A 26,072-nucleotide genomic window follows, 5' to 3' on the forward strand; every position below is an offset into this window, starting at 1 on the left:
AGAAGGCTATTGATCTTCTCACTATGAATTTATTAATGTTAGAAACGAGGAGGCTCTTTGGAATTGATATGGGAATGATTATAAAAAAAGTTATTAAATTTAAAAATGAAAGTCGTATATGTATTTTTAATATAATTCACATTATGTTTTTAATTTATTTTTGTATTACCATTTAAAGTTTTTAAATATATTTTTTTAATGTTTTTTAAACTTAAAAAAATGTCTGGCCGCTGCTGATCTAACAGCATTTCTATACGCAAACCCTAGCTCATAGCCATCTAATACACTGTTTTTTTAGATCTTAGTTTTTTAGTTGATATTCTTTTAAAAATATCAATCAATCTATGAATAATTTAGTGTGTTTTTTTTTTATGAAAATATTAATTTTTCAAAAAATTAATATAATTGAATGATATTTTTATTTAGATATACCTTAGTTGAAAGTTCTTAGCAAAAATAAAATTGCTATATGAAAATATTAATTAGATATTATTTAATAAACAATATTTTAAAACAAAACAAATATTCTTACATGGATTGATAAAAATAAAATTATAAAAAATATTAAAAAAAATAAAAGTTAATTGCGCCGGCTTAATATTTAAAATAATAATAATAATAATATCGATCAACTTTTCGCAAAAGAAAGGTTTTGTTATGTTTATAAAATGTTTTTCAACTATTTTTTCTCACAAAATTAGAGAAAATAGTTAGTGTGTAAAAAAGTTAATTTAAAAATAAAATAAAATTAAAGGATTCATTAATAATAGGTCACAAGTGAGAAATAGAATCGGTGTTATGTCTTGCTGTCCGTTTGAAACTCACGTCTTTGCTACAAAATATTTAACCATTTAAAAAACAATTTTATTACACTTTCGATTTATTCAATCCTATCAAGTCTAAAGACATAACTCATAAGAACATAACCCCCTATCCTAAATTAAGGATAAATCCTAAATATTATTTAAGAGTAAAATTCAGAAAAATATAAATGCCTTTGAAAAGATAAAATCGGAAAATCTTAAAAGAAAGTAAAAAAAATGAAATTGATAATTTTAATGAGCACAAATTAATTTTGTGAACATAAACAATCAAACTTCATATTTGTTGAGTTTTAATAATAAAGGAGAAAAAAAAAATAGTAAAATATTAAAAATAAGTCAAACAGGCCCTAAATGTAAAAATAATTTTGTTTTGGTTGAAAATATTATTTTTAACCGAATTTATTTTATTTTTTAGATTTTAGGAAAATCAAATGAGGCCTTAAAATGAAAAATAAAAAATAAAATAAAATAAAATAAAGCAAAGCAAAACAAACAGGCATGGGCTCACTGAGTACGCGGGTTGCGGGTAATTAGGCGCGAGTAATGCGTTAGGCACAGGCGTGGGTCCTGGGCAAAATGGCGTGCAGGGTAGCTCGGCCGCAAGGTTGATTCCCTCGGTCGTGTGGTTGAGACCATGACATCGGTCTCCTCTAGGTAGGGAAGAGAGGAATACCTCGGTCTATGACTAAAATCCTCGATCAAGGAGAGAAAGTCAAGCGACCGAGAATTCTCGGTCGGGCGCTCGGTTTGAAGCCATGTTAGAGGCCAACATTTATTGGTCGAGGCCTGTGTTGGCATTGAATCCTTTGTTAGGAACCAAGCAATTGGTTGCCTCGGTCGCAAGGCTAGATGGAGCTCGGTCGTAGTCTCGTAGAGTATCAGGGGCGGAGCCACGCATGGGCTACGGTGGGCTCCAGCCCCAGTTGTTTATCTTGGACTCAACTTTATTATATTTTAAAAACTAATAAATTAATTCTTAATTATTAATATTTTATTTTATACTAACAATATTTATAATATAAATAAATTTTAATTAATATATAAATAAGATTTATTTATATAAATAAAGTATATAAAATAATGTAAATCATATAATAATATTATTTATTTTAAAATTATATAATAATTATACATTATTTTTTATTTATTTCAATGTAATTAAGAATATAAATTATTTATACGGGTAAAATATAAAAATTAAAATAATAATAGTGTTTTATATTTCTTAATTTTAAACTATTTCAAAAATTTATAAGAAAATATAAATTAATATTAATAAAGAAGTTAAAATAGTTACATTGATTTGGTTCGGTATTTAAATAAAGAATTTGATATCCCTGCTAAAAAACCTTACAAATCTCTTAGAATTGATGTTGATGTAAGTTCTCTTAAACTTGATCCAGCGTTACGTATTCCGATATGGAAATATTATTTTAATCAAATGAATGAAATTAGACGAGCTTATATCAAGATGAGGTCATATCAACCTATTAAGGATAAGTACCCGCCGACCAAATTTGGAAATCAAAATCGACGGTTCCAAAGTCATTGGTTTAAGAAATTACTTGGTTAGAATACTCTCCTTTGAAAGATGTTGCTTTTTGTTTTCCATGTTTCTTATTTGAACATAAGCAACCCAAAAACCTATATTACAATAGATGAATTTAAATATTAAAAGCGAGTTAATGATGGAGATAAATGCTCTTTTGTTATGCATATAGGATGTAATATTTCACCACATAATAGGGTAGTTGAATATATCTTGATAATTTAATAAATATCCTTGTCATATTGACAAATTACTGAATGCACAGTCTTTAGATGAAAAACAAAATAACAGATTACGGCTTACAACAACTATTGAAAGCACTCGGTGACTCACTTTGCATGCGTGTGCATTGAGAGGGCATGACGAGTCTCCATCTTCTATTAATCGTGAAAATTTTATTAAAAAAAAAGCGGAGCATAGAAAGTTAAATCTGAGATGCAAGTTGGAATCAGCCCCATGTAATTTTTCATCCTAGCTTCGCCCCTGTAGAGCATACACGTACTTCAACCTCTAGCCTGCCACTACAAAAGCTCTATTATGGATGCTCCAGAAGGTACCCATATCCACATCACGCCGAGTAGTTTCCCATCAACCAAAGACTGTCAATAATCATAGATCCGAAAAATGGAGATGAAATAAAAGGGAAACTCGTTTGGCTTCGACCAATTTTCCCCTCATTAACTAAATTAATAAATGTCTCTAATTCATAGCCAATACTAAGTAGAGCTTTGAATCAAGCTTGCTCTTGTTTGATAGACAAAACTAATTATGTATCAAGGAGAAAGCTAAAAGCTGACTTGTATTATAGTATATTCCCACAAGGTTTGTATTTCCTCTACAAATTCTTGACTAATCTAACTTACTACCATATATACCTAACAAAATAATATAACTTCATATCCAGATATATAATTCTAAGAATGTAGATACATTGCAAATCAGACCTTATTCTCATTAGATACATCATATTTTGAAGACTTGTTTTCATTTTGAGCTAATTATTTAGATCCATCACACAATATTTGTCATAAAGAAGATGTTTAAAGTATTTAACCGTTGTTATAGAATAAAATGAACTTAAAGTTACAAAAAGGCCTAAAAGAAATCTTAATCATTTGTATAAATATTTTTATAATCTAATACACATTTGCATTAATAACATGATTATAACTCTTTAGCTCTACATCATCAAAGCTAGTTTGAAACAAAAGTATGATATAAAAGACATAAAAAAACTCATGATGAATAATAAAGTTATAATTTTACACCTAACACAGCAAAGTGCAAAGCATAGTTAAATTATTGATAAGAATGTGAAGAAAGTCAAAGAAAAGATAAAAGAATGTGATTTAATACCACACATAAGGGAATACATTATTAGACTGGATTAATGAAGAAGACATTTCTTGAGAGGCAGACAGAAATAGATAAGTTACAAGCAAAGAAATTGAGGTTCGGACCAGAATATTGGAGATGGCATACTGTCACAATTAAAAGTACTAATTGTAACCCCAAAAATTTATTTGGTTCCATAGTAAGCTCGATATTCGAGAATTTCAACATCGATTTGTGTGTCAGAAATCTTTTTTAAATAAAACATTATTTTAATTCATTTTAAATAATTCTTAACAACTTTTAAAATTAATTAAAAATAATTAATTTCGATTAAAATTTAAATAATCCTTGGATTTGCAATAATCAAATTGCAATTTGATTTTTTTAGAAATCCGTGGTTTAAATTATTTAAATAAAATTAACTTAAAAGATTATTTATTTAAAAAAGAATCGCCAATTAATTTTTGAAAATCAATAAAAATGTGTGCACAAACATATTAGTCAAAGTTTTTTTTAATTTGTAGTTTGGTGATACTCGAGAAATGGCTTTCGCACTTCATGCTCCGTACCCATTTTGAAAACGGAATCTACTTATAAATTTGAATTTTGAAAATCGGTTGTTTAACGTTTTATTTTAACCAATTATTCTTCTGGTCCTATACATGCATATGTTTGTGCATATTTAAAGAATTGTAAAAAAATTATTTAAATAGTGGTACCTGTTGCGGTTGACGTTGACTAGAGAGGAAATTACCGAAAGAACATCAGTTTTTAGAGACATTATGGTTTAAACATAAGTCATAACAAGCGTTTATCAAAATAGTTTATGTGGATATATCCCAAAAATATTTTGAAAATATTTTCTAATTTTCGAGAATTTTTATAAAAATAGGTCGGGTTCAAAATTACAAAAATAATTTTGAAATTTTAAACGAGGAACCAAACAGGCCTTAGGACCGATGTCCTAGGACCTGAGTTTGTTTTATCGGTCAAGGGCTAAGAGCCCTCGGTCCTATGTCAAAAACCCCTCGGTCCAGGATCCTCGATCAGAGTGCGAAAGTCCCTTAGTTGGGGTGTAGAAATCTCTCGGTCGGGGTGATAAGACTTCTCGATCCTTGGCTAGAATTCTAGGTCGGGTGCCAGAATTCTCGGTCGGACGCCTCGGTCCTATGTGGAAGCCATCGGTCCTAGGTTTGGGAGTTCTCAGTTGGGTGTAAGACTCCTCGGTCCTATGTCTAACTTCTCGGTCGGATATTAAAATCATCGTTCAAACCTCTCGGTCCTAGATAAAAAAAATTCGATTGAATGCTCGGTCCTAGTCGAATTTTTTTCAAGCGGACACTCGATCCTCAAGAATATTAAAATTGCAAGTTTTCCAATTTTATTGAGACCTTAATCCAAGGCTTGAGTAACTTCACAAAGCTCACGGGAACATTAAAATCATCATCCCAAGGTATCATTCGACCTAATTGATGATCAATTTGTTTAAAACAATTTATGGTAAAAAAAAATCGAGTTTTTGGTTTTAATAATGTTTCGAAGTAAAAGGAGCTTACCGATAGCTTCATTATACTTCATATACTTAATTGGTTTCAAAACATGAACATTGGTTGTTTGTTTAGACTAATTCAAGAACTAATTTTTTTTTTAATTATTATGAAATAAATTGATTTTGATCAAACATGACCGGGATGGATCAAACATGATTGGGATGGACCAAACGTGATCCAAATAGTTTCTCAACATCATAGAAACATGTTGGGAAGCTTTATGGGCAGTTGCTCTTGAGGATTAGCCCAAGAATAGCAAACCTAATTTATAAATTTTTAAAATTCAAATTTGGGTTTTTGTGTTTAAGGTTGATCTATTGATTCTAACATAAACAGAAAACTTGGAAATGATCTCAGGATATATTTCTAATCATAAAATCCAACAATCAAACATTATACAAACTTATGAAAAACTGAAATATAAAAATTTCAATTTCAAATTGGGAATATGAATTAAAGGATATTGGAAGTATACCAAGGATTGGAGAACACTCCTTAGACCTTTGGGAAGCTTTTGGGATGCCTGGATCCAAGATTTAGAGCCTTAACCGAAATTACGAAAAATCTAAAACTTTGAGCTTTAGTGGCAGATTTTTGATTTCTATTGATTTGAGGTTTGAGATCCTATCTCCTTGCTTCAAAAGTGCTGAGGGAGGCAATTTAAAGCCTTCCTAAGTCGGTTGATGTCTCAAGTGGATCGAATCTGCCAAAAGTCATTAATGGCATTTTGGTTGTTTTTGGATAAATTTGCCAGAATAGACATGATTGATGCCTAGATTTATAGGGGAAATAATCACCGTGATTGGGTGATCACTTCATCTTTTGAATCAACCAATTTGGTTGAGTGTCGATTGAATTCAATCTTTGAGAAATCAAATATGGGACTTATTCCTTATCTTTCTGGTGATCGCGATGAAGAAGACGGTGGCGGACAAAACGACATCGTTTTGGGCAATATTGACAAATGCAGAGTGTTCCATCAACGCTCAGTCAAGTTCCATTGGCGATCGGGTGCTCCATTGGTGTTTTAGCTAACGAGCGTTAGCCAATCAAATGATGCACGTGCGCTCGTTTCTTCGGTTACAATACGCTACGCGGGCGCGTTTGGGGCGTTGGATGATTAACCAACGCTCATCCAGCATATGTGGTCTCTACTGTAGCTTTCTTCCAAGGTTTCGGCTACACCCGATTACGATTTTATTTTTATATTAAAACCTTAAGGGTTTGTTTGATATTTATTTTCACCTTTTTGGCTTTAATTTTAATATTTTAAAATACACAAAATGTTAAATTAAATAGGACAAATATTATGCTAATTTATTTTATTTTTTGTATTTTTTGGGTTAAATAAATAATTTTTAGGGATAAAACGAGTGCCTTATTTCAACTTTAAATTATTTATTTTAATCACTTAATTTTATATAAAATTAATTCAAGATATAAATTTGGTGTGTAGATTTTTAGTGCTCACACTAAAGCAAACGTAACCATTTAGGAGTTTCTTATGTATTCTATTGAGCATCATTAAACATTCCTAAACGAACTAACTCATGTAAGCATTTTATTCAATACATTGCTAGAATAGTTAGTATGAATGGTCTGTTTAATCGTAATAGAACCAAATATGTCTTTCAAGCCTCTATAACACTTTGTATATCTCACTAAACATGGAGGATAAGACCGTCCTAATAGACTTGGTCGATAATGTGTCAGCTCTGAACATCTGTCCTTGGAGTACATTAGAAAATTAGGATACCTAGAGAAAACTTAATTCCGTCTGACTTGTGTGTGCGTGACTTCGATAACATGATAAAAGAAGTCAGGTGAAGTTTTAAGACAACAATGCAAGTGTCATGAGTATCATCTTAAATTGAATTTGTGGTAATTAACATTCCACCATATTATAACGTCATTCTAGGGCGACAATTTTCACATTAGGAAAAGGCAAATGACATCCATGACACATTAGAATGTTCACTTTAAATTAGAAAGAAAGATAATCACATGAGTATTATGTTATGGGTGATGTCAGGATGACCCATGCAACTTCTTAGGAGATTTATCTTAATGATTTGGTAATCGACATGTTATCAAAGTCAGATAATAAACCTTAAAAAGCACTAGTGTTGACTATTTTAAGTCTACGTACTCTCTATGATGTATGATAAATTATTTTTTGAGTTTTGATTTGGGTTCTTGTGCTACAGTTATTCTGCTTCTCACTAAGCGCTCTTCTTCTTGTCGTTTCAATCTTTTTTCATAAGCTTTTTGGCCTTCAGTCTTTCTTTAGCCTGATCAGATAATAGTGCTCTACTTTTGGACATAGGAAAAGATAGAATCCAATTCTTCGTTGTTCTTCAGTCCTCACGTAGACATGAGGGGGGAAATAAACTCTCCTGAGGGAGGAGATGACTTATGGTCTGATGTAGCCAATCGGCCGAAAGTAGGCAAAGATGACAGGAAATGTAAATGTCGTGATATAACAATAGAAGATAAACTTTATTTTAAAACTTAAATTGATATTGGTGGTTAAAATATGCGAGAATATTAGTTGTTTGACTGAAGTGAAATTAAGGTTACGAAATGAGAAGTCCGATTTTAATTGGTAAATAAATGTGGAATGAGATGGTTGATTAGTCTAAGTGTTTTAAGGTCACAAGATGAGAGGTCGATTGAGCATTGATGGACTAAAGTGAGGGTAAAAAAAGATTGATAGTGTTTGAGATATTTGATTTGACCAAAATGAAAGTGTAAGGTCACGAGATGAGAGTTCATTAGAAAAAAATATGTGATGAGAAATGTGAGAAAATGATTTGTTTTTATCGAAATAATAAAATGTGGAATGAGGGTGGTCTATTTTTATTTTAATATATTATTCGTGATTTATTGAAAATTTAAATATTGAATATATTATTATTATTATTTTATTAAATTTATTTTGTTTATATTTTTATCTATATAAATTGCACGAAAATCTTCCAATCTCATAACAATTAATATTACACTATCTAAAATTTGACTTTATAATTAACCAATATAAGATTTTTTTTTTTGGAAAAACGACTTAGCGTCATTTCATTAAAGATTCCCAAAAACGGGAAAAAAAACCACGAGTTTAAGAGATCATTCTAGACAGGCCTGTAATGATTTTGAAGTCGTAACATTCTGAATAAAAGTTAAAAAGCTAAAAACGTAAATGAATTATCTGATTACAAGGCTTTCAATTCTAGCGAGTTCAAAAAATTGTAAATTCCAGTTCCAGCAGATATTTCAGTTCTGCTCCGTGCTTGGAATTCTTCTACACGTTCCCGCGAGGGCACTACAATCCGATACAATATCTTTCCATAACTCTTCAATGCTCATGCGGGTTCTGCCATATACTCTTGCATTCCGTTCTTGCCAAATATTATACACCACTACTTCAAAGCCGCACTTGAACACATTTGTTGCAAATCTATTTCCCTTGGTTTTGAGTAGTGCCGCTTCTTTGATTTCATTCCATTCCCTCGAGAAACTAATCAGCTCCAGACTTTTATAGAATCTGTCTAAAGCTCCGAAGCAATACAGCAGCTCCTGAATAGGTGATCTATGGTTTCTTCATTTCCTCTACATAGAAGACAACTCGCGTCCGAGATGCTCATATACTTACTGATACGATCACAAGTGTTGAGTCTTTCCTAGAAGGCGAGTCATATGATGAACTGGTGTCGAGGGATAATCTTCGTTGACCATACAAAAGGATCACATTCTACTTTCTACGTTTTTTCCCAAGTTACATCCCATATTTTCTTCGATACCAGCTTCCCATTGTCCTCAGCTTTCCATTCATGAATATCCAATATGTCGTGTAGTTGTATGTTACTTATATGATCAAGTATCCTCTTTCCTTTTGGATTTCTTCTCAGGAGTGAGTCTCAATTCCCGTCTTTAATGTCTCTGATTTTCGCTTCTACGCAGTCGCATCTGATACGAGTATTTTGAAACTCCTCCTTGTGGATGATAGGCTGGTTTTCGAACTAGGGGTCATGCTAGAATAGAGTATCTTTCCTATCCCCTAGACGAATGTCATAAAGATCTGCAATATCGCTTATTAGTTTAAGAATCTTTTTCAGAGACCAGCTCATACCTTCATGAATTTTGCAGGTTCAGATGTTGATTTCGTGTTTCATAAACCTCGTATGAACCCATTTGATCCATAGTGACTCCTAATTGCGCTCCAAAGCCCATAGATGCTTGAAGGTGAGAGCTTTATTCCACTTGATACAATTCTTCAAGTCGATGCCTCCCTCGTCCTATGGTTTGTAGAGAGCGGTCCAATTAACTTTTTTTCCCCATCTTCCGCTACTGCCCTAGATAAAGTTTCTCATCAGCGTGTCGAGCTCCTTCATTACCTTCTTCGGAATGACCATATGTTGCGCCCAATAGCCAATGCCCATGACCACGGTTTTGATAAGTTCGATCCTCCCTACATAAGAATGTTTTTTCGCTGCCTAACCAGATATCGTGTTTTTTACCTTTTCAATCAACGACTTGCAGTGTGAGATCTTGATCTTCTTCGCGGTTAACGGAATTCCTAAGTACCTTATGGGTAAGCTTCCTTCCTTGATGCCCATGATGTTGAAGATGTCCTGCTTTGTTTCGTCCTTCACACCTCAATAAAATGCCACACTTTTGCTTTTATTAATAGTTAAACCTGTAACCTCATGAAATAACGTTAGTGCAACCCTAATAGTTTTATGATAAATAGATTCAGTCATTAATATTAATATATATCATTAAGAATTTATAAAAAAATTTCAACCATCACAAAATTAGTCAAATTAAATATTTAATACCATGATTGATCCTACTTCATTTTTAATATTGAAATTATCTCATTTCAATTTTTCAATTTTTTCTCAATTCTCTTAAGGAAAGAATTATTACACAATGCCTCTTCTAATTTCACAATACACAAATATAATTAATTAGATATCATGACAACATAATTAGTTATTTTTCTTTAATATAGAACAAGGTATGACCTGTATAATCTATTTTTTTAATAATGCACAAATTTAATAAGATCTCATAATAACAAAAATATTACTCAATCTAAAATTTGACTTTATAATTAACCAATATGGAGATTATTGGTCAACATATTTATGTATGGAGTCAAACCTTTTTTAAATTAACTTATTTATCTTTTTTTCCTTCTTTTTAATATTTCTAAAATCGATTATTTAATTAATGACCATAAATATTTATGGTTAATAATTTATAAAATATATTCCATGAATCATAAAATTAGTCAAATTATATATTTAATATCATGGTTATATGCCTTTTAAAGAGTTTAGAAAAATGAAATTAAGTAAAATTCATTATACTATATATAATCAAGTCATTTACCCATATAGTCATATAAATTGTTTCATAGATTGCAAGCCAGTGAGAGTAGTGGAAGAGAGACTAATAGAATGACAATGTTCAATAGAATTGTACTTCTACTTATTTTGATACATATTTGTGATGATAAATTTATAAACGCAATGTCTTTTCGTAATTGTCTTGAAACATGTTTAATATCGTGTGTTAGTCCTAACACTAGAAAGATGGCTATTTGTGGTACATTATGCCTTCCAAAATGCATTATAGCAAGACCTCCAGCCCTAATGAAAGTAGTTGATGGTTGCAATATTAAGTGTTCTGTCGATAAATGCGTTCAGTTCATCGAAGGTACGGTAACTTATATATTATTGATTACTATTTATGGCGGTAGAGTTGCATAAATTCTTAATTATGTTTATTATTATTGACTAGTTTATTGTAAATTTATTTAACGTTTGATCAAATAAATAATTGATATTAATCTTCTTTTTGTATGCTTTGATTTGCAGATGTGGATAAAGTAGAGAAATGTGTGATTGCATGTGGAGAGTGTTTGGATGCAGAGACATAAAGATTGATAAATTTTAAAGAAAATTCAATTTTGTGTTAGCAATTGAGAAAAAAGTTTTATTAGTAAATTTTCTTATAATCCTATTTGATTTATTTGTAACATTTTTATCTTATATATTTTATGTTTATTTAAAGACAAGAGTTATAATCCTCTTTTTGGCTTCTATCAATTCTCCCGCCATTAACTACATAAATGTCTCTAATTAATAATATAAAATAAGGATAGTGATCAGTACTAGGTAGAGTTTTGAATCAACGATTGCTCTTGTTTGGTATTTGTTCATATGGACCATCTCATTTGGACCATCCCTTTTAGGATTTATACACATTTGCATAAAGGGAATACATAACTAAATGTATCAAGTAGAAAGCTAAAGCTGACTTGTATTACAGTATCTTCCACAATCATATCCTATTCTCAATATCCAGATTTATAATTCATTGAGATTTGAGAAGAATGTAGATACATTGCAAATTTAACGATCAGACCTTATTCTCAATAGATACATGATCATATTTTGAAGACTTGTTTCCATTTTGAGCTAATTATTTGGATCCATCGTACAATATTTGTCATAAAGAAATGTATAAAGTATTTAACCGTTGTTATAGAATTAAATGAACTTAAAGTTTCAAAAGGGCCTAAAATTAATCTTAATCATTTGTATAAATATTTTTTATAGTCTGGTACACATTTGCATTATTAACGAGATTATAACTCTATAACTCTACATCATCAAAATCAGTTTAAAACAAAAGTCTGATATAAAAGACGATCATAAAGCTCAAGGATGAATAAAAAAGTTATAATTTTACAAAACATAGTTAAATTATTGCTTGTTTCAAAATCGTTGATTTTCCGGATTCTCAAACGCATGAGTGAAGAAAGTCCAAAAATATATAAAGGAACGTGATTTAATACCACACGTAAGGGAATAAATTATCAAACTGAATTAATGATGACGACATCTCTTGGGAGGCAGACCGAAATCGATAGGGTAAAAGAAAAGAAATTGAGGCTCCCACCCACAGAATATTGGATATGACATACTTACACAATTAAAAAGACTAATTCTAATACTAAAAAAATTGTTTGGTTTCGTGACAAGCTCGAGATTCGAGAATTTCAACAACGGTTTGTGTGTCAGAAATTTTTTTAAAATATAACATTATTTTAAAAAATTTTAAATAATTTCTAACTACTTTTAAAATTAATTAAAAATAATTAATTTTTATTCAAATATAAATAATTTGGGAATTTGCGATAATCAAATTACAATTTAATGTTTTTAGAAATTCGTGGTTTAAATTATTTAAAAATAATTAACTTAAAAGATTATTTATTTAAAATATAGTTGTCAATTGATTTTTGAAAATTAATAAAAATAGCATATATATATATATATATATATATATATATATATATATATATATATATATATAAACGTATTAGCTAGAGTTTTTTTAGTTCGTAGTTTGGTGATACTCGTGAAAAATTTTCACGCTGCATCCTCTGTACCCGTTTTGAAAACGGTCCCAACTTATACATTTGTTTTTGAAATATCGGTTGTATAACGTTTTATTTTAACCGATTATTCTTCCGGTCCTATACATGCATATGTTTGTGTGTTTTTAAAAAAATATAAAAATAATTATTTAAATGTTGGTACATGTTGCTGTTGACATTGAATAGAGTGGAAATTAGCTCAAGAACATCAGTTTTAGAGGCACTAGGATTTAAACATAAGTATTAACAAGCCTTTATCAAAATATTTTATGTGGAAATATCCCAAAAAAATTTGAAATCACTTTCTAATTTTTTGGGATATTTAAAAAATAGTTTGGGGCTCAAAATTACAAAAATAATTAGGGAATTTTAAAAGAGGAAGAAAATAGGCCTTAGGACCGATATCCTAGGTCTTGGGTTTGTTTTATCGTTCGAGGCCTAAGAGGCCTCAGTCCTATGTTAGAAACCCCTCGATCCTAGATAAAAAAAAATTGATTGAACGCTCGGTCCTAGTCAAAAAATATTTCAGTCGAACGATCGTTCCTAACCGAACCTCTTGGTCCTCAAGAACATCAAAATTGTAGGTTTCAAAATTTTAATTGAGTCTTGGATCCTTTCTTCCAAGGGCTTGGGTAGCTTCACAAAGCTCACATGAACATTAAAATTATCATCCCAAGGTATCGTTCGACCTAGATGATGATCAATATGTTCAAAATAATTTATGACTAAAAATCGGGCTTAAAGTTTTAATGATGTTTCGATGTAAAAGGAGATTGCCAATAGCTTTGTTAAACTTCATATACTTGATTGATACCAAAACATGAACATTGGTTGTTCGTTTAGACTAATTTAAGAACTCAAAATTTTTAATTATTTAAAAAAAGTTATTTTTTTTTCAAACATGATCGGGATGGATCAAATATTATCTAAATAGTTACCCAACATCATAGAAGCATGTTGGGAAGTTTTTTGTGCAGCTCTTCTTGAGGATTAGTCCAAGAACATTATAACCGATTTATGGATTTTTAAAATTCAAATTTGGATTTTTGTGTTTAAGGTTGATTGATTGATTCTAACCTAAACAAAATGCTTAGAAATGATCCTATGATCGATTTCCAATCCCGAAATTCAACTATCAGACAGTATACAAACTTTTGAAAACTTAAATATAAAAATTTCAATTTCAAACTAGAAATATGAATTAAATGATGATTGGAAACTTATTAAGTATTGGAGAACACTCCTTAGACCTTAGGGAAGTCTTTGGGATGCCTCGATCCGAGCTTTAGAGCCTTACACATAATTTTTGAAAAATACAAAGCTTTGAACTTCAATGGTAGATTTTTGATTTCAATCGATTGAGGCTTGAAATCGCATCTCCTTGCTTCGGAGGTGTTGAGGGAGACAATTTATAGCCTTCGTGAGTCGGTTGATGTCTCAAAAGGATCGAATCAGTCAAAAGTCATTAATGATGTTTTGGCTATTCTTGGATCAATTTTCTAGAATAGGCATGAATGATGCCTAGATTTATAGGGGAAATGATCACCGTGGTAAGGTGATCATTTCACCTTTTGAATTAGCCGATTTGGTAAACTATCGTCTGAATTTAATCTTTAAGAAATCAAACATGGGTCTTATTTCTTATCTTTCTGGCGATCGCGATGAAGAAGACGATGGAGGACAAAACAACGTCGTTTTGGGCGCTATTGACGAAAGCAAAGCGTTCCATCAGCGCTCCGTCGAGTTTCGTTGGCGATCGGGCGCTCCGTTAGCGTTTCAGCTAACGGGCGTTAGCTAGTATGGTGAGGTGCGGGTGCGCGTTTCTTCAGTTACAATAGGCTACACGGGCGCGTCCAGGGCGTTGGATGATAATCCAACGTTCATCCAACAAATGTGATATAAGTTGTAGCTAGGGGTGAGCAAATGGGTAAAACCAATCCGTTTTGCCCAATCCGTATTAAATTCAAACTAAATTTATCCAATCCATAATCCAAACCATTTTACTAATTAATACGGATCGGATACGGATTGGATTGAAAATGGTTTGGATAATCCAAACTAAAAAATATTTAGATATATCAACTTGAAATTAGTCAACAATTTTTTTTTTTTTTTAAGTTTCGAATTTATTATTATTATTAAATTTGAATCTGAAAAAAAAAATAAAAAAAATATTGTTGTCAAAGTGATGATAAGTAAAATATATATTATATTAAGATGAAATTTAATTTAGAGAAAAATAAATTGAAAAATATATTTTTATTTAGATAGTTTGGATAGTTTGGTTATTCCTAATCCAATCTTATTTAATTCAATCCGAACTCAATCCGATCCGATCTCAATCCAATCCGAAACAGTATTTATGATTCGGATTGGATTGGATTTCGGATTAATCCACCAAATACTCACCCCTAGCTGTAGCTTTCTTCTAGGGTTTCAGCTACACCCGATTTCGATTTTATTTTTATTTTAAACCTTAAGGGTTTGTTTAAAATTGATTTTTCTTTCACCATTTTAGTTTTAATTTTAATCTTTTAAAATAAACAAAATGTTAAAATAAATATGAAAAATATTTTCCAATTTTTTTTTTTTTTGTATATTTTTGGGTTAAATAAATAATTTTTAGGGATAAAATGGGTACCTCCTTTCATCTTTAAATTATTTATTTTAATCCCTTAATTTTATCTAAAATTATTTTAAGATAAAATGAGTACAACATTTATTTCAAATATTTTTTTTTTTTGTTTTGGCCATTTTCCTTAATTAATTAGGTATTAATTATTACAATAATTAATCTAATTAATTGTATAATTATATATATTGGCATTGGGATTAGTTATTTTGATTTTATTTATTTTAAAATAAATTAAAATAATTATTTTAATTTTATAAATTGGGTGTGTAGATTTTTTTTTTTTTGAGAACGCTGGGTTTCGCTGCTCCTATGGAGTGCGACTAATCCCCGCAGGTTAAGTACATAGCCCGCAAACATACTTAACCATTTAACCAGACGCAGAACTTGCCGCCTGACGGGCTCGAACCCAGGACCTCATGGAAGCCTCGGGGATATCCACCTCTTGTGTAGATTCTTAGTGCTCACACTAGTGAAAACTTATCCATTTGGGAGTTGCTTATGTATTCTATTGAGCATCATTAGACCTTCTTAAACGAACTAACTCATGCAAGCATTTCATTCAATACATCGCTAGAATAGTTAGTAGGCATGGTCTGTTTAATCGTAACAGAACCAAATGTGTCTTTCGATGACTCATATTTTCTTACGTGACTTTATATCTCACTAAACATGGAGGACACTACAAAAAAACAGTTGATTTGCAACAGAGTCTCGGCAACTACTTTTGCATTAAAAACAGGATTTAGCATTTTGTTTTGCATTAACTGAATATTTCGCAACTAAATTTGCAATTACATAAAAACATTGCAAATCACACTGTTGCAAACTTGCAATGATTTTTACAATAGTTTGTACAATAATACTTGCACTAAATAACGATTTAATGCAAAATATCCCTTAAGTTTGAAACTAAAACTAACCATGGTTAATATAAACATGCATTATATTTTGCAATATATTTCTTTTTAATAAATAAGCTATTTTACAATAAAAATTACAACAGGAATAATTTGTAAATAATAAAAATACATTCAACATAAACTGCAATACCGTTTTTAAATTTTAGAATGCAATAGCTTTCGCAATAATTAGTATAAAGAATTTATAATGAAAATAGAACAATAAACTTCGCAATATCAAAATAAATTTGTAACTGCAATAGCTTTCGCAATACCTTGTATAAATAATATATAATGAAAATAAAACAATAAACTTTGCAATATAAAACTAAATTACTTAATGCAATAGTATTGGAAATTATTTAATTTTAGTCCAATAATATTTACAATACATATACCCAATATAGCTATATATTATAGCATTTTCTTTTGCAATATACTAATTAATTAATCTGCAATACTTCTCGCAATGACACAAGTAACCAAGACTGCAATATCTTTATTCATAACTTTGTAATATTATTACCAATTACTTATACAACTTTATTTGCATTATTTGAAATATTTGATTTCCATATTTGAAATAATAAAATTTTAAAATTTGAATTAAATTTGCAAATTCTTTGCAACCATTTGTGCATTATTTCAATACCCAATAATACTAATATAATTGAAACCATTCAAATGAAAACCAAAATAAGCATCATTCATTACAAATTTGCAAAATACATTTGCAAATAAAATCCAAGGAATTCTAAGTTCAAAAACATCATAAACCATGTCCAGAAATTGAAAAAGTATTAATTAGGTTCAAAAACAACAAAAATCATGCCAAATATACTTCCATTATGTTAGACCCCATCCATTGTTCACCCCATCCATTGTTCACCCCATCCATTGGTCACCCCATCCATTGCCAAATATACTTCCAATAGACAAACCTGTGTACATTTAACAAAATAATTAACTAATTAGATTTTGTATCTAATTCATTTATTGAATATATCAAATATAATAATTTTCTTACAACATTTGATGCCAATCCCACCCATGGTGCATTCTCCAATAGCATTAGACAAGAATCCAATTTTTTTATATTATACAAACTAAACAACTTCAAAGCCTAGATATTTTATAAATAAACATGTTCAAAATATTCAGGATTAAACATGATTTGACTAAATGTATATATTATTTTTCTCAACTATCTATTTATTTATCTAATTATAACTACCTATTAGCATATATGATCAAACTAATAATACAACATACTTCATATATTCAGATTATAACTCCACTCAATAGCATTTACCTTGCATTTATAAATGAAGCATATAAACTAAATACAAGAATGAAATCACTAACCTTCTTTATAATCCCTCCGGAGTTGTAATGTTTTGGCTCGTTTGTTGACCCGATGCTTTCCATAATTTAATGAATTCGTCCATTTTTTCATTTAAAGACTTTACTTCATTTTGAAGATGAACTTTGTCCTGAACCAATTCAACTTGACTAGATTCTAACAGTTTAATTCTCTCTTGTTGTTGTGTATATTCTTCTTTATGAATTGCATTCTCTTTATCTTTCTCTGAATTTTGCATTTGTAAAGTACTTACCGTTTCTTTGAGGGTATTTACCTCCAAACTTAGTTGTGTATTGAACTGACCATTCTGAAATAGTTGTTTCCTACCCATGTATCCTATTCCAAATACACGACCACTCTTCGATTTCCCCGCTGCCTCCATCCACAGCTCCATATCTGATTGTTTCTCATTCATATCCATAGATTCCTGAGTTTGAGTTAGTTGAGTGAAAGAATTCTACATAAAAAAAAATATGGTGAGATGTGTATATAAATTAATCTCAACATTTAAAATTGACATACAAATTAGGTAGTTGAAGTTTTTAAGACATACCACAACATCTACGGCCCTTTTTCCACTCCATGTTCCATCTTTCTTTTTAAATGTCTTTTCAAATGTCTCATAAATGGTTGCGGGCCTTCCAAGTTCCTCGGTCTATTGTAAAATATAAATTCTGGTGTTAGTAATATTAGTTTCAACAAACTAAACACAACTAAAATAAATAAATGACTTACCAATCTTCTTTGGTGCTCAATAGCCGGGATAGAACCTCCACAGTATGTTGCACCACCGTCCTCTGTGTATTTCTTGCGATTTTCTTGTATCTTCGTGCACTTCTGTGAATACTTAGGTTCAACAAAATTTTTCTTCATCTCAGTCCAATCTTCTAAAGTAATGTGTGAGGGCTTCTTCAAAGATTTTTTGGCCCTAGTCATAAAATTTCTGATCTTTGCACTAGCCTTCTTTTTGAATAGTTTATTCACTTCCTCCTCTTTAGTAGGATCCCACTCAAATGACTCCTACAAACAAACATAGAAATTTAAACAAAGTTGTACAAGGTATAGACATAGACATCCCTTCTTTAGTAGGATCCTACTCAAATGACTGAAAATTAATTATAGTAAATATAATTAAACTTACTGTGAATTGTTCCCACCACATGATCTTAATATCTTCTGGAACTTGATTCCAGTTCACGTATGGCCCCCTCCAATAGCCTGTGATGATTCGATGTATGTTTTTCAGGATATCCGGGTAAAATCTGCAACCACGCAAACATTTAGAAATAAAGTCCTATATATATAACTTGAATTTATCAACTTACTTCTCTCCAACTATTTCAATGTATGTCTTTGTTGACTGGCTAAGATGTTGTAAGTCTCCTTCTTCCATTGAATCGCCATCATCATCTTCTTCTTCCCTTTCTATATTAGATTGGTGTTGAGTTGATTCGGTATTTTCCAAGATAAAGGAACGTGTATTGACCAATTCTGTTGCGTTAGCTTCAACCTGGACAGCTTCAGAAGAGACAAATTCCAAATCATGTTGAAATGATGTTGAAACTTCTTTGGATGGACTAGGCCTTTTCTTTGGTAGATTTCTTTTGCTTTGAGTTGTTGAGGGTTTTGTGGCCAGTGGTGGTTTTGTGGTCGGTGGTGGTTTTTTGGCCGGTGGAGGTTTTTTGGCCGGTGATGGTTTTGTGGCTTGGGGTTGTCTGGGTGGTTGTCTAGATGGTTGTGTGTGTTGTTTTGGAGATATTACCATTTTGGAACGTTTTGCTATTGGAGCTTTCTTCTTTGCAGCCACTTTTGCTTTTTTATCCGCAATTTCATACATTTCTTCAGCCTTAAACCAATAACAAATTGTAGAATAAAACCAACACAAATAACTATACTAATCAAGTAACAAATAACAAAATCATACCGGGTCTGATTCAGTATTTTCATTATCGCTTAATTCTTGTCGTCTTTTAGCTTGTCTACCCATTTTGGTTGATAATCTGTTCAACAAATATGAATTATAAAATCAACACTAAGTATAGACTAAAGCATCAAAATTTTAAAACTATAAACAGAACATAGTAATGGAAACATACAATTTAAGGAAGTCAGGTAAATAAGGAAAAATGCAAGTAATTAAGGAAAAAGCAGGTAATTAAGGAAAAAATATACTTAAATCGGAACCGAACTGAGTCGAAAACTAATATGTTCAGGTAATACTCAATGGTTAGATGTGAACAAATAAAAGCTTTAAACGTGATTAAGAAAATGATTCAGGCAAATGAAAATATGTTCTACAGAAAATCTACTGAACTGAGTCGTGTTTATACCTAGAACGACAAATGATTCAGGCAACCTGTTCTAAAGAAGATGATTCAGGCAAATGATTCAGGCAATCTATTTTAAAGAAGACGATTCAGGCAATCTGTTCTAAAGAAGATGATTCAGGTAAATGAAAATTTGTTCTAAAGAAAATCTACTAAACTGAGTCGTGTTTATACCTAGAACGGCAAATGATTCAGGCAATCTGTTCTAAAGAAGATTATTTGAATGTTTATACCTAGAATGGCGGCGAGGAACTTCAATCGGAACCGAACTGAGTCGTGCTTCACCGTTGCTGTGAAGTATCAGTCAAGTTTTGCGGCGTTTGAATAGGGCTTCGTAACTTCAATGGAGGAAACATTCACCTCATCGTCTGCGATTTCAAATGTATCCTTCCGTGATTTTGTAGACGATGAAGAAAAATCAAACTGAAAACAGAGCTAGAAATGGTGGACGATAGAAGGCTTAGGAAGATTCGTAGGGTTTAGGAAGAAAAGGGGAGAGAGAAAATATTTGGGGGAAATGAATGACTTTTCAGTTCCCTAGTTCTTTTCTTTGGTTTTTGGCGCAAAATGAATTTTCACGCGGGCACATGAAATTTTTACAAGTTAATTAAACTGCAACTATTTATGCAATAAATATTAATAGTGCAATATAATTTTGGACTGAAGGATAGGCAACTATTTATGCAATATATTAATTGAAAATATATTGTAATGAATATTGCAGATCCAATGGCATTTTCAGTAATTAAATTTTTTGCTCTCGGGTAGATTTAAGCAAATTTGTGCTGCAATGATTTACGCATTAAACAAGAATGACCGCTATATTGCAATAATCTTCGCAATGTACTAACTGAAAAGATATTGCACTAAATATTGCATATTCAATGGCATTTTTAGTAATTATTTTTTTGCTCTCGGGTAGATTTAAGCAAATTTGCGCTGCAACGATTTACGCATTGAACAAGAATGACCGCTATATTGCAATAATCTTCGCAATGTACTAACTGAAAAGATATTGTATTGAATATTGCAAATCCAATGGCATTTTTAGTAATTAATTTTTTTGCTCTCGGGTAGATTTAAGCAAATTTGTGCTGCAACGATTTACGCATTAAACAAGAATGACCGCTATATTGCAATAATCTTCGCAATGTACTAACTAAAAAGATATTGCACTGAATATTGCAGATCTAATGATATTCAAATAATCCAGCATACATTCAAATAATCCAGCATATATTCAATATACCATACATATTATGTTAAACAACAACATTAAAATATGCAAGTACATAAGCATTAGTTTTGAAACAACAACATTAAAATATGTAAGTACATCAACATTAGTTTTCAAACAACAACATTAAAATATGTCATCTCCTGATTGTTCTTCGTCTTCTCTATCTTCAACTTCTCCATTTGTACTTATATCTGAATCACTTTCTCGATCTTCACTTCCCTCTGCACCACTTCCATGTAATCCAGTTTCCTCTAATCCATCTAACTCACCATTTAAAACATTTGGATCACTCAAATCATTGACATCATACAAGGGAATATTTAGGGGAATATACAATTCTATGGTAGGATACTCATTTTGATACACCACTTCATTTGTCCATATGTCCTCTATCTTTGCTCTTGCTTTTGTTTTACAAACAGCCATCCATGATGAATTACGATCATTCGTTGGGGTTGGATAGTTCGAATAGTACACTTGTATAGCTTGTTGAGCAAGAACAAATGGATCGTATTTAGTATATGTACGATTCATGTTCACCTCAATCAGTCTATATGTGTCATTAACTCTAGTACCTCTAATAGGATCAAACCATAAACATTTGAATAGAACTACATGTAAGCATGGACCAGGATATTCTAATTCAATAATCTCCTCCAAAAGCCCATAATAATCAGAATCATTTGCATGAACGCAAATACCACTATTCATGGTTGATTTATTAGATCCGTAATCACCAGCCCTCCACACATAACCATTAATGAAGTATGTTGAATATCTAGTTGTTGGAGTCTTGGGACCAAATGATATGAAATAAGATAGTTCTTTATCAATAACCCCCCTTTGATCTTGTAAAACCTTCAAATAGAATTATAATAATCTTTAGATACATGTAAATTTATTAATTAAAATTTTTAGATTATCACCTTTGACCGAAACCATGATGAGAATTGACAATCTATTTCTTCAAGATCGACTCCAACATTCATGGTGCAAAAAGTTCTACAATAATAAAATCGAAGTTAACAATTGTTAAATAAGTTACCATATTCATGTTTGTTGATTACCTATAATATGAATCCACCTCCGGACAATTTAGTAGGACATACGTGTGAGCCACTAATGTTTCTTTGCTAGTTAGAAATCTCTTTGAACCACCACTTCCACGTCCTAAGTAATTGAAAATTGAAATTGGTTGTTCATTTATGTTCACTGACCCTTCGGTGTTCCTCGGAGGTTGTCTTTGTTTGCAATTTACATTCGATTCAAAATAATATGAAGCAAATGTTGATATTTCTTCAAGAATATAGGCATTGCATATGGATGCTTCAATCCTAGCTTTATTTTTCACCTTATTCTTCACACTCTTCAAAAACCTAAATACAAAAAGAGTACAAATAATACAAAATATAATTATTTTGAAGAAATGTAATACAAAATAATTACGTACATACCTCTCGAAGGGATACATCCATCTGTATTGTACAGGACCTCCTATTTTGGCTTCATATGGTAAGTGTATTAGTAGATGTTCCATTGAATCAAAAAAGGAAGGCGGGAAAATCTTCTCCAAGTTGCATAAAATTATAGGAATTTGAGATTGTAAGTTATCCACTTTGTCTAAGCTCAGACTTGAACAATTAAGGTCATGCATGAAATTACTTAAATCAGTCAAGACTCCCCAAACAAATTGAGGTAATAATCGTTTGAATGCAATTGGCAATAACCTTTCCAAAAACACATGACAATCATGACTTTTGAATCCAATCAACCTAGATTCGGTTGTATCAACGCATCTTGACAAATTGGACGCATAACCATCTGGGAATTTCAAAGTCTTGAGCCATTTGCAAATTATGATATTTTCTGCCTTCGTCAATGTATAAGAAGCCTTCTTAGGCTTATGAGACATTGTATCAGGATCAAGATGTAGCTCTGGACGATTACACACAACAAACATATCCTTCCTCGCATTAATATTATCCTTCGTCTTACCCTTCACATTCATAACCGTGTTTATAATATTTTCAAACACATTCTTTTCAATATGCATAAAATCCAAGTTATGTCGAATGAGAAGTTTTTTCCAATACGGAAGCTCCCAGAATATACTTCTCTTAGTCCACTTGTGATAATCGCCAAATCCATGAGGGTAATCATGGGGAGTTTCACTTGCAAGCTTATAATGTGAAATTTCCGACCATATTTCATTGCCATCTTTTATAGGGGGGTGAAGAGTTGTTTCCACGCGGTCTTTTGTAAAATGTTGTGTGTCATTTCTATAAGGATGCTCCGGCGACAAAAATTGTCTATGACAATCAAAATAACAAGCCTTTCGCCCATATTTTAATCGAAAAGATTTTGATTTTTTCATACATATTGGACAACCATCAATTCCATGAGTGCTCCAGCCTGACAACATTCCGTAAGCAGGAAAATCACTAATAGTCCACAACAACATTGCTTTCATGTTAAATGTTTCACCCCGTGAGACATCATAGGTAGGAACACCGACATTCCACAACATTTGTAACTCCTCTATCAACGGTTGAAGAAAAATATCAATATTTCTTTGTGGACTTTTCGGCCCGGGAATAATTAGTGAAATGAACATATACGGTGACTTCATACACATGCCTGGTGGAAGATTATAAGGTGTTAGAATTACTGGCCAGCATGAATATACTTTTCCAAACTGGCCGAAAGGAGCGAATCCATCAGAACAAAGGCCGAGTCGAATATTTCGATGCTCAAGTGCAAATATTGGATAATGATGATCAAACCACTTCCAAGCCTCTCCATCAGAAGGATGACACATCATCCCAGGTTTGTTAACATGACGACCATGCCATGTCATGTGAGCGGCTGTAACATTTGATGCGTATAACCTCTGCAATCTGGGAGCAAGAGGTAAGTAAAAAAGTTGTTTATGGGGCTTCGGTTTAACAACGTCTTCTTTATATCGGGAAAGATTACAAAACCTGCATGATTGTTTATCAATATCTTCACCCCAATAAAGCATGCAATTATCTTTACATACATCGATTCTTATCACGGGCAAACCCAAATCTTCAACCAATTTCTTCATGCTATAAAAACTATCTGGCATACAATTATTTTTGGGTAACAATGATCTAATGTAGTCCAGATTTTGATTTACAGCACGATCAGACAAATTGTTCTCAGATTTCATATTTAGTTGTTTTACCGTTGCTGATAGTTTACTCTCGCTTTCATGACCAGGCCATATGGGTTGATGTGCTGCATTCAATGCTTTCCAGAACCTTTCAGATAAAATATGTGGTGTAGTGAAATTGGTAGTACCTTCATCTCCCACATCTGGTTGGGAACTTGATGCCATGTCATATATCATTGACTCATAAGCATTTGATCTTTCATTGTTACCGAGCGAAGGTCGTGTACGTTGATAGTTGTATACTTGTGAGTTTTGAAGAGGTTCCCCATTAGCAGCCCATGTGTAATAGTTGTCCATGAATCCATGCCTCATCAAATGTTGATGGCACATATCAGACGTTATGAACTTTTGAATTCGACATTTTCGACAAGGACACCTTATTTTTTCACCATCCATATAACCTAGTTGAGTTGTAGCAAATGAAATGAACTCATCCAAACCTTTCAAATAATCTTCCATGCATTCAGGTTTTTTATTGTACATCCATATTCGATCAAACCTCATTTTATATTTATAGATATAATCTGCAATATATACATGTTGTCATATATACAAAAGTTATTGAAGACTTACATATTGTTCATCAAAGTATAAAAATTTCATAAAAATGTTATAAAAGATTGAGATGTATATGAAAATAAGAATCATGTCTACTTATATATAATATAAAGAATAAAATAACATTAATTTACCTTGGTGTATTATGAACTATATGAATGAACTTGATATTATTGATCAAAGGATGAAGATCATATATACAAAAGTTATTGAAGACTTACATGTTGGTAATTAAATGATGAAGATCCCATAAAAATGTTATAAAGGATTGAGATGTAGATACAAATAAGAATAATATCTACTTATATGTAATAGAAAGTATAAAATAATATTTACCTTGGTGTATTATGAACTTGATATTGTTGATCAAAGGATGAAGATCATCTAAGAATATGGATAGAAGAAAGAGAAATACATCATACATGTATGAGATTATAGACAAAATGTAGAAGATAAAGTAATTAAAGAAAAAAACTAGACAAGTACATGGGTAGTTGGTGGTAGATTGAAATAATAAATATTATGGATATTGCAAATGTTAGGGCTATTTAACTAGAAACATCGGATAATGCAAACACTATTGTATTCAAAAACAGGGGATTTATGTTGATATTGCAAAAATTACAGCAATTGAACTAGGATATAGAATAATGCAAAGATTATTGTAATAAAAAAACAGGGGATTTATATTGATATTGCAAAAATTACACCAATTGAACTAGGATAATAGAATAATGCAAAGATCATTGTATACACAAATTAAGAATTTCTACCCGAGAGTTAAAAAATATTTAACATAAAACCCAATAGAACGCAATAGGTTGTGCAACAATTAATTATTTAGATATTGCAAACATTACAGCAATTTGAACTATGATTGCAAATATTGAAGTAATGTGGCGATCAACTTAGATTTATGCAAATTTTATTAATCTGCAATATTATTCGCAATATTTATACGTAGAATATTTCTAAAAAAATGCAAATGTTATAAATAATCATAAGTATAAACATTTCAAAATTTATTTAACTAAAAAACATAAACAATCATAACCATAATAAACATAAATAATCATAATCATAAACAAAATAACCATAATTAATATATGTTAACCAGACCAAAAATATAAAAAGATACTAATGAAA

General features: G+C 31.2%; 2 protein-coding genes across 2 annotated transcripts; both read right to left on the minus strand.

Moving 5' to 3' along the window:
- Window positions 1-16,929: 16,929 nt before the first annotated feature.
- LOC124942655 lies at window positions 16,930-20,377 on the minus strand. Its single transcript, XM_047483201.1, has 8 exons — window positions 20,166-20,377; window positions 19,530-19,605; window positions 18,931-19,451; window positions 18,747-18,867; window positions 18,341-18,625; window positions 18,159-18,260; window positions 17,608-18,062; window positions 16,930-17,183 (listed from the first exon to the last, which is right to left on the minus strand). Exons 2-7 carry the CDS (start codon window positions 19,590-19,592, stop codon window positions 17,613-17,615), a joined length of 1,542 nt encoding a protein of 513 aa, XP_047339157.1. The 5' UTR covers window positions 19,593-19,605; window positions 20,166-20,377; the 3' UTR covers window positions 16,930-17,183; window positions 17,608-17,612.
- Window positions 20,378-21,211: 834 nt separating this feature from the next.
- On the minus strand, window positions 21,212-25,513 carry LOC124942434. Its single transcript, XM_047482946.1, has 5 exons — window positions 25,263-25,513; window positions 22,627-22,675; window positions 22,240-22,548; window positions 22,099-22,174; window positions 21,212-22,030 (listed from the first exon to the last, which is right to left on the minus strand). The coding sequence occupies exons 1-5, from the start codon at window positions 25,348-25,350 to the stop codon at window positions 21,296-21,298; spliced, it is 1,257 nt and encodes a 418-aa protein (XP_047338902.1). The 5' UTR covers window positions 25,351-25,513; the 3' UTR covers window positions 21,212-21,295.
- Between the last annotated feature and the right edge of the window lie 559 nt (window positions 25,514-26,072).

This window comes from Impatiens glandulifera, chromosome 6, assembly GCF_907164915.1.
Source record: "Impatiens glandulifera chromosome 6, dImpGla2.1, whole genome shotgun sequence".
NCBI classification, from domain to species: Eukaryota; Viridiplantae; Streptophyta; class Magnoliopsida; order Ericales; family Balsaminaceae; genus Impatiens; species Impatiens glandulifera.

Excerpts from the sequence above, each read along its gene's own strand:
- LOC124942655 (XM_047483201.1), bottom strand. The coding sequence starts at position 19,592 with ATGGGTAGACAAGCTAAAAGACGACAAGAATTAAGCGATAATGAAAAT. Across the intron at positions 18,868-18,930 it reads ATTGAAATAGTTGGAGAGAA|ATTTTACCCGGATATCCTGA; the intron begins GTAAGTTGATAA and ends GCGTGGTTGCAG. Across the intron at positions 18,626-18,746 it reads TGTGGTGGGAACAATTCACA|GAGTCATTTGAGTGGGATCC; the intron begins GTAAGTTTAATT and ends GTTTGTTTGTAG.
- LOC124942434 (XM_047482946.1), bottom strand. The coding sequence starts at position 25,350 with ATGTATGATGTATTTCTCTTTCTTCTATCCATATTCTTAGATGATCTT. Across the intron at positions 22,676-25,262 it reads CAAGTTCATAATACACCAAG|CCAAAATAGGAGGTCCTGTA; the intron begins GTAAATATTATT and ends TACCATATGAAG. Across the intron at positions 22,175-22,239 it reads GAGGTGGATTCATATTATAG|AACTTTTTGCACCATGAATG; the intron begins GTAATCAACAAA and ends TTATTATTGTAG.